Source organism: Phyllobates terribilis, unplaced genomic scaffold, assembly GCF_046119375.1.
Source record: "Phyllobates terribilis strain yellow unplaced genomic scaffold, ASM4611937v1 Scaffold_12__6_contigs__length_324123572, whole genome shotgun sequence".
In the NCBI taxonomy this organism is placed as follows: Eukaryota; Metazoa; Chordata; class Amphibia; order Anura; family Dendrobatidae; genus Phyllobates; species Phyllobates terribilis.
The window spans coordinates 8,605,213-8,624,190 of NW_027362772.1; the positions used below are offsets into that span (position 1 = coordinate 8,605,213).

General features: G+C 46.1%; 2 protein-coding genes across 2 annotated transcripts in view; both read left to right on the plus strand.

The window, feature by feature from the left end:
* Positions 1-18,978, plus strand: part of LOC141171879 (uncharacterized) — a 307,194-nt gene that overhangs the window by 234,773 nt on the left and 53,443 nt on the right. The window lies entirely within an intron of this gene.
* The window catches only part of LOC141171883 (uncharacterized), a 35,725-nt gene that overhangs the window by 5,471 nt on the left and 11,276 nt on the right, over positions 1-18,978 (plus strand). Inside the window, exon 2 of the mRNA XM_073655520.1 lies at positions 18,417-18,793. Within this exon, the coding sequence (XP_073511621.1) occupies positions 18,767-18,793 (27 nt within the window). The 5' untranslated portion in view covers positions 18,417-18,766. The remainder of the gene's footprint in view (positions 1-18,416; positions 18,794-18,978) is intronic.

Here is an 18,978-nt window from a genome sequence, read left to right on the forward strand (position 1 = left end):
AAGCTGAGGAGGCCTTTCTTTCCTTAAAACAGGCCTTCTCCTCCGCCCCGGTGCTGCATCGTCCGGACGGCAACAAACAATTCTTCCTAGAAATTGACACTTCCTCCTCCGGAGCCGGGGCGGTACTTACCTAAAAGTTATCTTCCGGGAGAATGGTAACCTGCGGTTTTTTCTCCAAACTCTTCTCCTCTTCTGAGCGCAACTATTCTATTGGAGATCGTGAATTGTTAGCCATCAAGCTGGCACTGGAGGAGTGGCGTTACCTGCTCGAGGGGGCTCTTCACCCGGTAATAATTTACACGGACCACAAGAACTTGGCTTACCTTCAGAGCGCCCAGAGACTTAACCCGCGCCAAGCCCGGTGGTCCTTGTTTTTTGCCCGCTTTGATTTTGTTCTTCATTTTCGCCCGGCAGACAAAAACATCAAAGCTGACGCCTTGTCCCTATCCTTCCTGGTGTCTGATCTAGAGGAGGAACATAAGCACATCATTGATCCCGCCAGAGTAATGCAAGTGGCTCCCGTGAATCTAAATCGTCTCCCTCCCTGTAAGACGTTTGTAACTGTACCTGATTGGAAGAAGGTCCTACACTGGGGTCATTCGTCTAAGCTAGCTGGCCACGCCGGTCAGAAAAAGACCCTCCAGCTCATTACCCGGCATTACTGGTGGCCTACCCTGCACAAGGATGTAATAGACTTTGTTTCTGCCTGTGTGTCCTGCGCCCGCAACAAAGTTCCGAGACACCTGCCAGCCGGTCGCCTTCTTCCTCTTCCAGTACCTGCTGCCCCGTGGCAGCATATTGCTATGGACTTTATAACGGATCTTCTTGTCTCTGCCGGTTGTACCGTCATTTGGGTGGTCGCTGATCGCTTCTCCAAGATGGCGCACTTCATTCCCCTGCCGGGTCTCCCGTCTGCACCCGAACTGGCTAAAGACTTTATCCGCCACATCTTCCGTCTCCATGGCCTGCCCCTCCACATCGTGTCAGATCGTGGGGTTCAGTTCACCTCACGCTTCTGGAGAGCCACATGTAAGTTGCTTGACGTCACTCTGGACTTCTCCTCCGCTTACCATCCACAGTCCAATGGTCAAGTGGAGCGGATCAATCAGCACCTGACCAGTTACCTCCGGCACTTCGTTAATGCCCACCATTCGGACTGGGTGGATCTCCTACCATGGGCCGAGTTCTCTTACAATAATCACGAGAGCGAATCTTCCTCCAAATCCCCGTTTTTTGTAGTCTTCGGTCAGCATCCTCGGATCCCATTTCCCGTCTCCACCTCGGTGGACAATCCGGCTGCGGAATCTCTCGTTCGCGAATTCTCCTCCATTTGGGAGAGTACCCGATCCGCACTCCTTCAGTCGTCCGAACGGATGAAAAAACACGCTGACAAGAAACGCCTGGATCCTCCACAATTCCGTCCTGGAGATAAAGTCTGGCTCTCGTCCAAATATGTCCGGCTCAAGATTCCCTCCTACAAGTTAGGGCCTCGGTTCATCGGCCCACTGGAAGTTATCAAACAGATCAGCCCGGTGGCCTATAAATTAAAACTCCCGGCCAACTTGCAGATCCCTAACTCCTTCCATGTATCTCTCCTCAAACCGGTGGTACTTTAACTCTTTTTCCAAGTCTACAGTTACGCCTCCTGCTCCGGTTTCCGCTGAGAATGAGTTTGAGGTAGAGAACATTCTGGCCACCAAAAGGGTAAGAGGAAAAACCTTTTTTCTGGTAGATTGGAAGGGGTTTGGTCCTGAGGAGAGAACGTGGGAGCCCAGGGAGAACATCCATGCCCCTCTCATCCTTGATAAATTTCTCTCTGGCCTAAAAAAGGGGGGGCCTAAAGGGGGGGTACTGTAACGTCGGCGTCCCTGCCTCCTGCTAGGCAGGGACGCTGTTCCCCCTCACCTCTCCGCTCTGTGCCCGGCGTCTTCCTCCCGCTCTGCTGGCAGCGTGCGCTGCTTCCCGGCAACAGTGCTTAGGGCGCGCGCTCCCCCTCTCTTAAAGGGGCCGCGCGCGCCGTCCTAAGGAGTCCCCGGCCAATGGCCGGAGGACTTCACCATATATAAGGCACCTCCTCCAAAATGGAGGTGCCCGAGCAATGTTGTTGCAAAGCCTTCACTCTGCTTCAGCCCTCAGGTTCCGTTTCCAGTTACCTGCCAGTCACCTGCCAGATTCCTGCCTGTTACCTGCCAGTCACCTGCCAGATATCCGTTTACCTGCTTGCAAGCCTGCAGTCCGACGGTCTGCCTTCCGACACCTGTCAGTCTGTCTATGGACCAGCCTGCCCGCTCACCTGGGAGCGCTCATCTGCTACCTGCCTGCTAGCCTACCTGGAGGCTCCGCCGTCACTTGCCGTGACCACCTGCCTGTCCAGAGACTCTTGTCTGCTCACCTGGGAGCGCTCATCTGCTACCTGCCTGCTAGCCTACCTGGAGGCCCCGCCGTCACTTGCCGTGACCACCTGCCTGTCCAGAGACTCTTGTCTGCTCACCTGGGAGCTTTCATCTGCTACCTGCCTGCTAGCCTACCTGGAGGCTCCGCCGTCACTTGCCGTGACCACCTGCCTGTCCAGAGACTCTCGCCTGCTCACCTAGGAGCGCTCACCTGCTACCTGCCTGCTAGCCTACCTGGAGGCTCTGCCGTCACTAGCCGTGACCACCTGCCTGTCCAGAGACTGTCCCTGTCACTTGCCGTGAGTACCCGTCCTTCTACCCAGAGACTGTCCCTGTCACTTGCCGTGACTACCTGCCCTTCTACCCAGAGACTGTCCCTGTCACTTGCCGTGACTACCTGCCCTTCTACCCAGAAACTGTCCCTGTCACTTGCCGTGATTACCTGCCCGTCTTCCCTGGGAGCCACCCGCTTCCTTACAAGGACCGCCCCCTTGTATAGTTGCTCAGAGGTTCCACCTCCCAGACCCGTTACAAACACAGCATTCCAAGAAAAACACTTGCTACCCACAGTAAAATTTGGTGGAGGTTCCATCATGCTTTGGGGCTGTGTGGCCAATGCCGGCACCGGGAATCTTCTTAAAGTTGAGGGACGCATGGATTCCACTCAGTATCAGCAGACAATAATGTTCAAGAATCAGTGACAAAGTTGAAGTTACGCAGGGGATGTATCTTTCAGCAAGACAATGATCCAAAACACCGCTCCAAATCTACTCAGGCATTCATGCAGAGGAACAATTACAATGTTCTGGAATGGCCATCCCAGTCCCCAGACCTGAATATCATTGAACATCTGGGGGATCATTTGAAGAGGGCTGTCGATGCTCGGCGACCATCAAACTTAACTGAACTGGAATTGTTTTGTAAAGAGGAATGGTCAAAAATACCTTCATCCAGGATCCAGGAAATCATTAAAAGCTACAGGAAGCGACTAGAGGCTGTTATTTTTGCAAAACGAAGATCTACTAAATATTAATGTCACTTTTCTGGTGAGGTGCCCATACTTATGCACCTGTCAAATTTTGTTTGAATGCAGATTGCACATTTTCTGTTAGTACAATAAACCTCATTTCAAGGCAGAAACATTACTGTGTCCAACAGTTATTACATATATCAAACTGAAATAGCTGTTGCAAAAACACAAATTTTTATAAAATATTAAGCTTAAGATTAATAGGGGTGCCCAAACTTTTTCATATAACTGTATATGATGCCCCCACACAGTGTAATGCCCCCATTATGCCCCTTATGCAGGATGTATGATGCCCCTCACACAGTGTAATGCCCCCATTATACCCCTTATGCAGGATGTATGATGCCCCACAGTGTAATGCCCCCATTATGCCCCTTATGTAGTATGTATGATGGCCCCACACAGTGTAATGCCCCCATTATGCCCCTTATGCAGGATGTATGATGCCCCCCACAAAGTGTAATGCCCTCATTATACCCCTTATGCAGGATGTATGATGCCCCACACAGTGTAATGCCCCCATTATGCCCCTTATGTAGGATGTATGATGCCCCACAGTGTAATGCCCCCATTATGCCCCTTATGTAGTATGTATGATGCCCCCACACAGTGTAATGCCTCCATTATGCCCCTTATGCAGGATCTATGATGCCCCCCACAAAGTGTAATGCCCTCATTATGCCCCTTATGCAGTATGTATGATGCCCCCCTGTAGTATGAACATGAAAAATGGCTATTTTATATTTCAAATCCATATTGAAATAATATAGGAACCAGACATGTCAGCATTTGTTGGTATCTTACCTCAGTAGACTAGGGGTCATTAGTCCAGACATACTAAAACATAGCTTTAGTTTGCTAAAGGCCCCGTCACACATAACGAGATCGCTAGAGAGATCGTTATTACGTCACGGTTTTGGGATCGCTGGAGAGTCGTTTCGTGATTGCTGGGAAGCTGTCAAACATGCAGAACTTCCCAACGATTTCGGCCGCCCCAGCGATCTAACTAACGATCTCGGCGGTCGTTGGGACTCTTTCACACAGCAGTTATTTCAACGATCCACACCTTGATAGGGACTGTACTGTGTCACAAAGGCGTGCATAAAATTACGCAAAATCAGGACTCAATCGAATGAACGGATATCAACAGCCCGGAGAATTCTGCTAGGATCTGCAATCCAGCATGAGGTCAGAAACAAAGGATGGAATCGCTATTCTGTTGCCTTCTTTATGCACGGCGGAAAATGTGAACGCTGTAGCGACCACCAATCGGGGACGAGGGGCGCGGAAAAGTCCAATTTATTCACGCCTACGTGTCTCAGTTCTGAATCGCTAACAAGGTCATTGATAAGGTTTCAAATACAGCGATGCACACTGCCCAGCGAGAGCGCAACGACCCAGGAATGGTCCAGGAGGGGCCTGATCGTTGCTACCTGTCAGACATAACGAGATCGCTAGCAAGATCGCTATTGCATCACAAAAACCGTGACGTATCAACGATCTCGCTAGCGATCTCATTATGTGTGACGGGGCCTTTACAGTCTGAGGTTTAATCTTTATTACTGAAGGGAATTAGTCTTTGTATACGCTGTGTTTGCTAGAACCAGAGACAGACGATTGCACAATATTGTAAATAAGACTACAGGCATATGGCTTAAGATGGAGAAGCTTATTGTAGTACCAAACATATAAGTGGCTATCTGAAACCCATTATGATGTATCCAACCATTAATCAATATTCTAATTATATATTCTGTGTTAAGGTATACTTTATCTGTGACTGTATCTCACTGATACATAGCTTCTTAACACAATATACTGTCTGGGAAGAAAACCTTGTTCTGATTTATAACCCGGTGTAGGATATCTTATGTAAACATTATGACAGAAGTAGAATGGTCCGTGAACAGGTCTTGTCCGGCATTGCTTATCTGTGATAGCTGCCACTGTCACAGGATTGGAATGCTGGGCAATAACCTATGTACTTTCATGCTTACGTAATATTAGGTTGGGTAAGCTTTTTTCTAAAATATAAAAGCTGTTGAAGAATTCAGTTATGGCAGAAGCATTGTGGACCTCAGAATCCTCCTGGATGGAGAAAGAAGAATGTTGTGAAGAAAAAACGGAGAGTGGTGGTCATGGGGGATTCCCTGTTAAAAGGAACAGAGGCCGCTATCTGCAGACCAGACATAACCTCAAGAGAAATGTGCTGTCTTCCAGGAGCAAAAATTAAAGATGTGTCTGACAGGATATCAAGACTCTTCAGACCTACAGATCACTACCCATTCCTGCTAATACATGTGGGGACAAATGACACCGCAAGAAAGGACCTGGAAACCATCTGCAGTGACTTTGAAGACTTAGGCAAGAAAGTGAAAGAATTGGGAGCGCAGGTGGTCTTCTCATCCATCCTCCCAGTGGATGGCCATGGAACAATGAGGTGGAATAAGATTCTACAGGTGAACAACTGGCTACGTCGATGGTGCCGTCAACAAGGATTTGGACTTCTGGATCACGGAATGAATTACCTATACGATGGACTACTTGCTAGAGATGGGGTGCACCTTACGAAGACTGGAAAACATGTATTTGGAAGTCGCCTTGCTACACTCATCAGAAGAGCTTTAAACTAGAACAATGTGGGAAGGGAAGCAAAAGGCCAGAAAAAGCCATACAGCTGACAAATACTATTGAGATCTCTGCTACTGGAAGTGGAAAAGAAGAACAAAGACAAAAAAATCTAAATAATAAAAATATGGGAGGAAGAGAAACCAATCACAAACTAAAATGTTTTTATACAAATGCACAAAGCATGGGCAACAAACAAGGAGAATTGGAACTATTAATGCAGGAAAAGGAATATGATGTCATTGGAATCACTGAAACTTGGTGGGACGATACACATGATTGGAATAAAAGGCTAAAAGGATACAACTTATTTGCAAGAAACAGACTTGATAAACGAGGAGGAGGTGTTGCATTGTATGTTAGAAAAGCGTATATCTGCACAGAGATTGAAGCTTCAGAGACTGGGAGTTCTGTGGAAACTGTTTGGGTAAGAATACAAGGAGAGAACAACGGAAAGGACACCATTGTAGGCATTTACTACAGGCCACCTGGGCAAGCTGAAGATATGGATGAACTCTTTATGTATCAAATGACCAAGTTCTCCAAAAAATATGACGTAGTGGTCATGGGAGATTTCAACTATCCAGACATTTGTTGGGAATCTCTCTCAAGTAAAACTAACAGGTCAAGCAAATTCTTATCCTCTCTTGCTGACAACTTTATCTTCCAAAAGGTAGGGGAGAAAACAAGGGGATCTGCTACTTTGGATCTAATCCTTATAAACAGGGAGGAAATGGTTGAGGAGGTAAAGGTGGCTGGGACCCTAGGAGGCAGCGATCATGCTATTATAGAATTTTGGATAACTAGAGGAGGAAGACATGTGAAGACTCAAACTTCAAGGTTAGATTTTAGAAAGGCAGATTTTAAGAGACTCAGAAAGAGAATAGGAGGGATCCAATGGCTGGATGTCCTTAAGGACAAAAATGTCCAGGAAGGATGGGAAATTTTTAAAAATGAGATTCTCAAAGCACAATCGTTAACAATCCCGAAAAGAAGGAAGAATGGGAAGCATTTAAGGAAACCAGGATGGATGAACACAGAACTTAAACACATGCTAAAAAGAAAGAAAGAAATGTTTATTAAATGGAAAGAGGGAGGCATATCTAAAGAAGATTATAATGCAGTCTGCAGATCCTGCAGGGCATGTATCAGGTTAGCTAAAGCTGACAATGAATTAAGGCTTGCAAGAGATGTCAAAAGCAATAAAAAAGGATTTTGGGGGTATGTCAAAAGTAAAAGAAAAGTCAAAGATGCTATAGGATTTTTACAGGATGAAAATGGAGAAATGGTAAGAGAGGATGTTGAGAAGGCCGAACTTTTTAATTCCTATTTTGCATCTGTTTTCTCTCAGAAAGAAAATGTAACATCAACTGATCTTCACTGTCCTTTTAAAGGAATAGAGGAATCCAAGTTATCAGTAAACAGAAAGATTGTGAGGGAATATTTAGCTAACATAAATGAGTTCAAGTCTCCAGGTCCAGATCAATTACACCCCAGAGTACTGAAGGAGATTGTAGAAGAAATTTTAGAACCACTCTCCATAATCTTTGAAAATTCTTGGAGAACAGGAGAAGTCCCAGAAGACTGGAGAAGAGCAAATGTTGTTCCTATCTTCAAAAAGGGGAAGAAGGTGGACCCAGGGAACTATAGGCCGGTGAGTCTGACTTCTATACCAGGAAAGATCTTTGAACAAATTATTAAACAACATGTATGTAAGTACATGGATAAGAATGAAGTGATTAACCAGAGTCAGCATGGGTTTGTAACTAACAAGTCATGTCAGACTAACTTAATTTCCTTCTATGACAGAATCACTGACTGGGTGGATCAGGGAAATGCTGTAGATATAGTATATCTTGACTTCAGCAAAGCATTTGACAAAGTATCTCACATCATCCTTATTGAAAAAATGACCAAGTATGCAATGGACCAGGCAACTGTTAGGTGGATTCATAACTGGCTTAGTGATCGGACTCAAAGGGTGGTTGTAAATGGCTTTACATCCAGCTGGATGAATGTCTCAAGTGGGGTACCACAGGGCTCCGTCCTGGGACCTGTATTGTTCAACATCTTTATCAATGATTTAGATGAAGGAATTGAGGGTAAACTGATTAAATTTGCTGATGATACAAAGCTAGGAGGGATAGCTAATACTAGAGAAGAGAGAGAGAGGATTCAAAAAGACCTAAATAAACTGGAGCAGTGGGCAGCAACCAACAGAATGGTTTTTAACAGGGAAAAATGCAAAGTACTACATCTGGGCAATAAAAATGAAAAAAGTATATACAGAATGGGAGGAATAGAGCTAAGCAACAGTACATGTGAAAAAGACTTAGGTATACTAATAGATCATAGACTGAACATGAGTCAACAGTGTGATGCAGCAGCAAAAAAGGCAAATACAATTCTGGGATGTATTAACAGAAGCATACAGTCTAGATCACGTGAAGTCATTATCGGTCTTTACTCCTCTTTGGTCAGACCTCATCTGGAATACTGTGTACAGTTTTGGGCACCACATTTTAAAAAAGACATAGACAAACTGGAGCAAGTTCAGAGAAGAGCGACCAGAATGGTGACTGGTCTGCAAACCATGACCTATGAGGAACGGTTGCAGGATTTGGGAATGTTTAGCTTGCAAAAAAGAAGACTGAGAGGAGACTTAATAGCTGTCTACAAATATGTCAAGGGCTGTCACATTGTAGAAGGATCATCTTTATTCTCATTTGCACAAGGAAAGACTAGAAGCAATGGGATGAAACTAAATGGGAGGAGACACAGATTAGATATTAGAAAAAACTTTTTGACAGTTAGGGTGATTAATGAGTGGAACAGGCTGCCACGAGAGGTGGTGAGTTCCCCTTCAATGGACGTCTTCAAACAGAGGCTGGACAGACATCTGTCTGAGATGATTTAGTGAATCCTGCTTTGAGCAGGGGGTTGGACCAGATGACCCAGGAGGTCCCTTCCAACTCTACCATTCTATGATTCTATGATTCTATGACCTGTGAAGAGGACGCTCTTCACAGTGTAGGACCTAGGATGCATTCTCTGCCCATCGCTGAATGCTTCTCCAGCTGAAGTTTCCGGACAGATGATGTACATGCTACTAGGGAAATCTTTTTCTTCTTCTATCTAATAGTAAGTTTGTAACCTTTATAAGTATTTAACCTTTGTAACCTTTAATCTAGAAAAGTGTACGCAATATCATAATATCATACTATTCCTTTGATTCTGTATTTTATCTTTCAAATTAACTATTATAAATAAAATCACGTTATATTACAAGTGGTTGCCTTCTTTAAAGCCGTATCCGAACCTTATTGCTAAAAACTTGGCAATACACAGTGTAATGCCTCCATTATGCCCCTTATACAGTATGTATGATGTCCCCACACAGTGTAATGCCCCCATTATGCCACTTATGCAGCATATGTGATGCCCCCACACAGTGTAATGCCCCATTATGCCCCTTATGCAGGATGTATGATGTCCCCACACAGTGTAATGCCCCCACTATGCCCCTTATGCAGCATATGTGATGCCCCCACACAGTGTAATGCCCCATTATGCCCCTTATGCAGGATGTATGATGTCCCCCACACAGTGTAATGCCCCCATTATGCCCCTTATGCAGGATGTATGATGCCCCCACACAGTGTAATGCCCCTATTATGCCCCTTATGCAGGATGTATGATGCCCCCACACAGTGTAATGCCCCCACTATGCCCCTTATGTAGTAATGTAGTATGTATGATGCCCCCACAGTGTAATGCCCCCATTATGCCCCTTATGCAGAATGTATGATGCCTCCACACAATGTAATGCCCCCATTATGCCCCTTATGCAGTATGTATGATGCCCCCACACAGTGTAATGCCCCCATTATGCCCCTTATGCAGGATGTATGATGCCCCCACACATTGTAATGCCCCCATTATGCCCCTTATGCAGTATGTATGATGCCCCCACACAGTGTAATGCCCCCATTATGCCCCTTATGCAGTATGTATGATGCCCCCACAATGTAATGCCCCCATTATGCCCCTTATGCAGTATGTATGATGCCCCCACACAGTGTAATGCCCCCATTATGCCCATTATGCAGTATGTATGATGCCCCCACACAGTGTAGTGCCCCCATTATGCCCCTTATGCAGTATGTATGATGTCCCCACAGTACTGTGTGAGGTTTTACAGTTGGAATAATCTCTCTGGAAAATGGTTTTCCTTTGCCTGCTCCCCTCCATGTATACCCTCGAGCATGTATACATGCATGTAGGGGAGCAGCCAGCCTTACTAGATATCGCGGCTTTGTACAGTAATATACCGCATGAGGATGGTATCAGAGGATCATTTCTTGAAATCAAGATCAATAGAGTGTAGCAGACATAATGACTTCATGGAGGATCTTCTAAAATTCACTCTTAGGCTGTGTGCCCACGATACGAGACTCTCCTCCAGACCCGGGTACCATAGAACCTGTAAAAAAAAGAATAAAATAAAAAATAAATATTATATTTACCTTCTGATGGCCCCCGGTGTCCTTGTCTTCGCTTGCCGGCAGATCGCGGTGAACTGTAGGACCTGTGCTGACGTCATAGTCATGTGACGGCAGGTCCTTCTATATACCGCGAGCTGCCGGCAAGCCAGGACGGAGCGAAGCAAGACAGCGGGGGCCATCGGAATGTAACTATAGATTTATTTTTTTATTTTTAAACATTCTTTAAGGTCACAGTATATAAATCCATGCCGTTTGTATGGATTTATATAGTGTGACCAAGTTGTCAAGCACTTTCCAAGTGATGCTAAAATCTCTTGGAAAGCGCTTGTCAACCTGCATGCGGAAACGCATGTGAAGAACGCTTCACATCCGCATGTCCCTGGCAGGAAAAATGCATGCACAATCCGCTTGTACAATCTTCATGTACAATCTGCATGTACAATCTGCATGTACAATCCGCATGCTTTTTTTCTGCCAGGGAGATGCAGAAACGCTCAGGAAAAAATCCGGAGCATTTCCATTTCTGCATCGTGGGCACATTGCCTTACTTGTTTTTGACTGGCAGTACTTCCTCCAGCTCAGGGATACTGCGATGGGGAGCCGCTGTGCCCCCTCATGTGCTAACTTATCCCTGGACTTTTGGGAGGAATCCATAATATTCAGAGATGATTATAAGCGGTGGCATCCATATACTGGGGTATGGTACAAATATATTGACTACATTTTTATCATCTGGTCGGGGACGAGTGAACAATCTTTTTCATTTGTTGGGGAACTCAACATCAATAGAGTGGGCTTTAGATTTACGTCTGAATTTAATTATAATAATGATAATAATATTTTTTATTTTTATAGCGCCAACATATTCCACAGCACTTTACAAATTTAGGGGGGACTTATACAGACTTTACAGAATTAGCATAACTCAGATATTAAAAGAGGTGAGGGTCGCAAGCTTCCAGTCTATAAGGAAATAGGGGAGACACAAAAGGTAAAATGTACCTTATTTTTCGGACTATAAGACGCACCGGACCACAAGACGCACCCCAAATTTTGGGGTGGAAAATAGGGAAAAACTTTTTTTTTGATAAGATGGGGGTCCCTCTTATAGTCTGAATAGGTATCTTACCTGGAAGGGCCATGTAGCAGGGGACACAGGAGGCAAGGTCTTTCAGGAAGCCGGGCCTGGCACTGGTGGCTTGCGCTGGTCACCTGGGTGCCTGGCGCTGGTGGCCTGGGGCTGGGCGCCCGGTGCTGATGGGCCTGCACTGGGCGCCTGGTGGCCTGGGGCTGGGTGCCTACTGACCTGGTGCTGGGGGGCTTGGGTGAGTGGTGGCTGGCGCTGGGGGCTTGGGGCCTGGGTGAGTGGTGGCTGGCGCTGGGGGCTTGGGGCTTAGGTGAGTGGTGGCTGGCTCTGGGGGCTTGGGGCCTGGGTGAGTGGTGTCTGGCTCTGGGGGCTTGGGGCCTGGGTGAGTGGTGTCTGGCTCTGGGGGCTTGGGGCCTGGGTGAGTGGTGGCTGGCTCTGGGGGCTTGGGGCCTGGGTGAGTGGTGGCTGGCTCTGGGGGTTTGGGGCCTGCGTGAATGGTGGCTGGCACTGAGGTTTGGGGCCTGGGTTAGTGGTGGCTGGGGGCTTGGGGCCTGGTTGAGTGGTGGCTGGGGCCTGGTACCGGGGCCGGTGTCTTGCTGTGAGTAGCGTGGCAGAGGGGCATGAGCGGCTTCCGGCGTGCGCAGCCATCTCTCTGAAGCTGAGATCTGCAGGAAAATTGCCTCTGGCGTAGCTGAGCACATGCGCTGGCTCCGGTGGATCTCAGCTTCAGAAAGATGGCCGCGCGCAGCGGAAGCTCACAGCAAGAAACTGGTAGATACCTCTTCTGCCACCACCTGCTGCCACTGTCGCCGCCACCTGCTGCCGCTGCTGCCGCCGCCGATCCCGCTCCGCCACCACTGGTAAGTTACTTTCAGACCATAAGACGCTCCCCCCATTTTCCTCCCAAATTTGGGGGGAAAAAGGTGCGTCTTATGGTCCGAAAAATACGGTATATATATTGTATAATACAGCCATAATATACTAAATAGGGTAAGTACATAACACTACATGAACTGGTCACCAGCCAGTATGTGTACAGTACAGACATAGGCTAATCAGTGCATGGATGGTATGAACATGATTTTGAAGAAAATTTTAATATGGACCAAACTGGGACAGTTGGATGAGTGTGTTGAGGTGATAGGCCCGTCTAAAGAAATGGGTTTTTACGGCACGCTTAAAACTGTGGGTATTGGGAATTAATAGAATTGTCCTGGGTAGTGCATTCCAAAGAATTGGTGCAGCACGCGAGAAATCTTGGAGACGGGAGTGGGAGGCTCGGATTACGGAGGATTTTAGTTTAAAGTTATTAGCAGAATGGAGTGCATGGGTAGGGTGGTAGAATGGTGCTGAATCGTAAGACTAGATTAGGTGAGGGAAAGAGAATCATCATCGAGGGAAGAGAATCTAAAGGTGGTTATTGACAAGTAACAAACTACTCTTAAAGACCGGAAGCACAAACGATTTGTTAGGGATCTGACTGATTTTAGAGAGAAAAAGGCTCATCCAGTTTATACTGACAAACCACCCCTACCAACCGATATTTCATCGTCAGAACTTGACTCCTCTGATAACGAGTATCACCAGAGGGATTCATATAGATCTTTTGGGAGATCAAGGGGTCGAGGTAGAAGAGGCCATTCAAAAAGATGGCAGGGTGGGCCACATGTACATCAGGGACAATCAAGCTTGTCCTTGCCCTCAGTTGCCTCCTCAGTTGCCCCGTCTTCTTCCTCTTTTTTAGAGAACAGGGATATTCGATATCCTCTACGAGGCAGGACAATAACATACAACAACTGAAGGGAGGTCATACAGGTATGTCTAGCCTGAGGTGTCCACGTGGGACACAGGATCAAACCAATCGGATTATTAATCACATAGTCTTACAAGCATCGAAGGTAGAGTTCTTGGATATGGTCTCTCCTTTGTACCTGTTACTCGTTTTGATCCTTTTGTCTGGACTGGATTAAGGACATCAATCTATTTCTCAGAAAATTGCGATGGAGGAAATTCTTTGCTCACAATGATAGAACAAAATGTCAGCAACTGGGTATCAATCAGGAGGATCTTCCGGATGTCCAGTTGCTGGCCGGTTTGGCTGAAGAGGGGGCAAGAGAACCAGGGGATGGCCCCTTCTCAAACCTCAAACTTAAGAGTATAAAAATGCCACCAGTTGGTGAGATCAACAGCGTAGATATTTTATCAAAACTTGTGAGTGAGGAGATTAAGAAAATTAATCCCAAAACCAATGTTATATCACCGAACCTCTCCTTTGAAGAACGCATGGCCTTAAGGAGTCTAAGTCAGGATACTTCTCTTGTCATTAAACCATCAGACAAGTGGGGGAATACAGTACTCCTTGATAGGGAACAGTATGTTGAGATGTGTCGAAGCATCTTATCGGACACTTCTGCCTATCAAATGCTTAGATGAGATCCCACTGCTGCGTATATGAAAACTCTTTCTAATATCTTACGCCAGGCGAAAATAACTGGACTCCTTTCCACAAGTGAGCATAATTATTTTCTGCCTAAATGTCCTGTCATCTCCACCTTCTATACTCTCCCTAAAGTGCATAAGGGATACCCTTCCCTTAACGGTAGACTGATCATGTGGGGGGTTGATGCTTTGAGCCAGAACTGCAGTGTATATCTGAATCAAATATTGAGACCTTTTGTTACCGCCTTACCTTCATATCTTAGAGATACCACGGATCTTATAACCAAATTGGATGGTATCATGGTGGACCCAGGTACTATTCTACATACTGATAGTATCTAATGAGTCCATAAGTTAAACCCTGAGCCAAAGGGAAGGTATAGTACCTGTAACGGGTCCGGGAGGCGGAACCTCTGAGCTACTATACAAGGGGGCGGCCCTTGTAAGGGAGCGGGTGGCAGTCTCTGGGTGAACGGACAGGGAGTTACGGCAAGTGATCAGGGCAGTCTCTGGGTAAGGGGTAGGTACGACCTGTGATGGCAGAGCCTCCGGGTAGGCTAGCAGGCAGATGGTAGATGTGTGCTCCCAGGTGAGCAAGCGAGAGTCTCTGGAATAGCAGGTGGTCACGGCACGTGACGGCGGAACCTCCGGGCTGGCAGGCAGGTAGGTAACGGAGAAGCGCTCCCAGGTGAGCGGGCAAGAGTCTCTGGAATAGCTGGTGGTCACCGCACGTGACAACGGGACCTCCGGGCTGGCAAGCAGGCAGGTAACGGAGATGCGCTCCCAGGTGAGCGGGCAAGAGTCTCTGAGATAGCTGGTGGTCACAGCACGTGACAACGGAGCCTCCGGGCTGGCAAGCAGGCAGATAACGGAGAAGCGCTCCCAGGTGAGCGGGCAAGCTGGTCCATAGACAGACTGACCGGAGTAGTAAGGCAGACCGTCGGACCTCAGGCAAGCAGGCAGGTAGCTGATATGCGCTCCCAGGTGAGCGGGCAGGCTGGTCCTTTAGACAGACTGACAGGAGCAGTAAGGCAGACCGTCGGACCACAGGCTGGCAGACAGGTAACAAGTATTCAGGCAGGAATCAGGCAGGTAACTAGCAGGAAACTGGCAGGAAACTGGCAGGTAACTGGCAACGGGACCTGAGGGCTGAAGCACAGGTGAGACACAGGTGCAAACAACATTGCTCGGGCACCTCCATTTTGGAGGAGGTGCCTTATATATGAAGAAGTCCTCCGGCCATTGGCCGGGGACTCCTTAGGACGGCGCGCGCGGCCCCTTTAAGAGGAGGGGAGCGCGCGCGCGCGCGCCCTAAGCACAGGGGCCGGGAAGGAGCGCGCGCTGAGAGCAGAGCGGGAGGAGGACGCCGGGAAGGAGCGCGCGCTGACAGCAGAGCGGGGAGAGGACGCCGGGCACGGAGCAGAGCGGTGAGGGGAGCAGCGTCCCTGCCTAGCAGAGGGCAGGGACGCCAGCGCTACAGTACCTAGTACATCTTGGTAGTTATCAATAGGCTCAAGGGAGAATACATATTAAATAATTGGACTCATGAACATACCCAGCAGTTGGAGATGGACGCCAATGGGACTGTCCCCTACGCACGTTTCGCTTCTATAAATGACCGCTTCATCATGGGGGAATCCCCCATGATGAAGCGGTCATTTATACAAGCGAAACGTGTGTAGGGGACATGGGGAATCTTCTCACCAAGCTGACGGTCCCATTGGCGTCCATCTCCAACTGCTGGGTATGTTCATGAGTCCAATTATTTAATAGGTATTCTCCCTTGAGCCTACTGATAACTACCAAGATATACTAGGTACTATACCTTCCCTTTGGCTCAAGGTTTAACTTATGGACTCATTAGATACTATCAGTATGTGTGATGTATAGGAATGCCTTTGTGGCATAGTCACTATTCATGATACCACATTGTAATTGGCGCCACTGGCTACTCACAGCTTGAGGTCTGTGTTGATCACATTTTTGTGCATAAATGTTATATGGGTGTTTTTTGTTACTTATTTTAATCTTTATAAGCAATAAAATTTGAATAATCGTTCTAACCTAGTGAAGACTCCATTTTTCTCTTGCTTATAAACTATTCTAGTATCTATAGATTTCGAGACACTGTATTCCGGCATACACCACGAGGCGGGCTTGGCAGCAGTTGAATTTTTCTTGAGCTCTATGGGAATACATCTTATGTAATAAGTTTATTTTACAGCTGCTTGACTATATCCTACAACACCACTATTTCCTGTTTAACGGGAAGTTTTACCACCAGCTCAGGGGCACAGCGATGGGGACCCCCTGTGCCCCCACATATGCTAATTTGCTCCTGGGCTGGTGGGAGGACAGGATAGTTTTTGGGGACGGGGATGTCGTCAGTGTCCCCCATATTCAATTTTGGGGACGGTATATCGACGACATCCTCGTCCTCTGGTCTGGTGATTCTACTTCTTTTTTGACATTTATTGACCATCTTAATGTCAACAACCTTGGTCTTAAAAATGACATATGAAATAGGGGGCGACAGCATAGCTTTTTTGGATGTCCTGATCAGTATTGATATAAAAGGCTTCCTGAAGACATCAGTTTATAGGAAACCTACTGCAGCGAATGGCCTACTAAGATGGGAAAGCCATCAACCCGCCCCCTTGAAACGAGGTATCTCTAAGGGTCAATTTTTGAGATTAAAGAGAAATTGTTCCTCTCCCCTTGATTTCAGAAAAGGAGATTCCATGACCGGGGGTATCTCACGACTATAATCAATCAATCATATAATAATGCTTTGGGGCAAGAAAGATCCATACTCTTGATACCAAAACACAAAGATGATAGTAGTCAAGTTACGAGACTTATAGGACCTTTGATAACCAGCAGGCTAAGGCCATGGGGATTCTCAGGAGATACTGGGGTATCTTAGCAACATCTGGGTCAGTTTTTAAGTGGATTTCTCCATATCCATCTGTCACCTATAGACGAGGGAAATCAATAAAGGACCACCTAGTGCACAGCCACTATACTCCACCTGCCCGGGAAGGTACGTGGCTTGAGAGGAGGTCCCTAGGGACTTTTAGATGCGGACACTGTAGTTACTGTCAGTGTGTCATACCTTCTGATACGTTTTCCAGTGCCACCACTAAGAGGACTTATAAGAATACGTCATTTGCCAATTGTAAGACCATTGGGGTCATCTACATGTGCATGTGTACATGCCCCAAGGACTACATTGGTAAAACAAAAAGGTAACTACGAGTCCAAATTGGGGAACACATTGGGGATATCAGAAATAGTAGGGCTACTCCGCTTGCTAAATATATTAATGATGTCCATCACGGTGACCTGAAGTCCCTCTCTTTTTGGTCTATTGAAACAGTCCCTGTTTCTACTCGTCAGGGGGACTGGGATAGGAAAATCCTACAGCGTGAGTGCATATATTTTTTTGGGATGGAATCTGGGTCTAAACGAACAATTGAACTTTTCTAGCTTCATTGAGCCTAATCGGTAGTTGTCCATACGACATGAATCCTTTTTAAGCCTTGATGTAGGTCATGTTTGACCGTTTATGAGTTTCTCTTTAACCATCTGTGATATCAAATCAGATGTTTATGTATGGACATTGCATAATTATTAACAAGATACTAAATATGGGCCTTTTTTGTACTTACCTTTTTCTCTCCTTTCCCTCACCTAATCTAGTCCCGGGTTTGATTTATTGTGTCCAACATTGTACCGATAACTCTATATATTCTGTGTTGTATAGTCAACCTTCTAGGACCTGCCATTGGGTGGAGCGCATATTTGCGTTCCACCCTTGATGATATTTGCTAGTAGGACCTTTTGGAGGATTTGACGTCAGCTTGGGGTGGAATTTCTTACCCCCTTCCAACGGAAGTGATGTTGTTGGAAATATAGTCGACCAAAATCAGTGCTTTCATGTAACTTTAGTCTAATGTTTATGGAGGCGTTAAAAAGTAAGTTATGGAACTCTGCCTCTGGCCCGGTCTAATAGACTTTTGTACATTACAGGCCCAGTACTTGGGGGAGGAGGGCATTCAGCCGAACTGTCACACCTTCTTAGATGCCATGTTTGCTTTTTGCTGGAGCAAGTGGTTAAACTGCCAGGGATTTTATTGCAGCCGCACCTGTGCCATCCCTGAGGTGTACATCTATGTTCTGGTGCCCAAAAGAGTTCATAACATGTTAAAAAATTACAAAATGTGTCTTCTGCTTTTTGCATGTTTTTTCTTTTTACAAGAATTGTTGGTGCCAATTTTCTTTTGAAACATTTTAATATCTGCTTTTTTTCTGTTTTTTTTCTTGTAATATAGGAAAGCCTAAGGCTAGAAATAAAACCCATAATACACGGTACATGTAGACTTTAGTATCAAATAATTTCTGTCCACGGCATTTGTGCAAACAAAACAGCTTTTATAAAAGCCTCAAACTTCTGTGTGTGAATCAGACATGAGATCTAACTTGATAGAAGATTACAGTTCGGGGAAGACTGGAAACATTCATACAGACGGCCAGTGGTGAAGTAGTCAGTGACGGACTTTCTCCAAATATGGTTTTAGATCCATAGTAGAAGATGTTGCCTCATCATGAAGTAGTTATTTCTCATGTCACATGAAATAAATCTCTCCTGCATTATTGCTAATGCCAATTCCAGTGACGGAAAATGAGACGAGAATTAGCTTTATGGAAGGTGAGTCTATGAGAAACGTATCCAGCTGCAGACTTCGAGGAAGATATTGCTTGTTGTCTGTGGCCTAAAATATAAAGGTTTTATTACTAGATGTAAAGAAAAAACTAAATACTGTAAAATAATAAATCTCATATGTTTCCCCTTATTATCTCCAGTAATTATTATTATTACACAGGATTTTTATG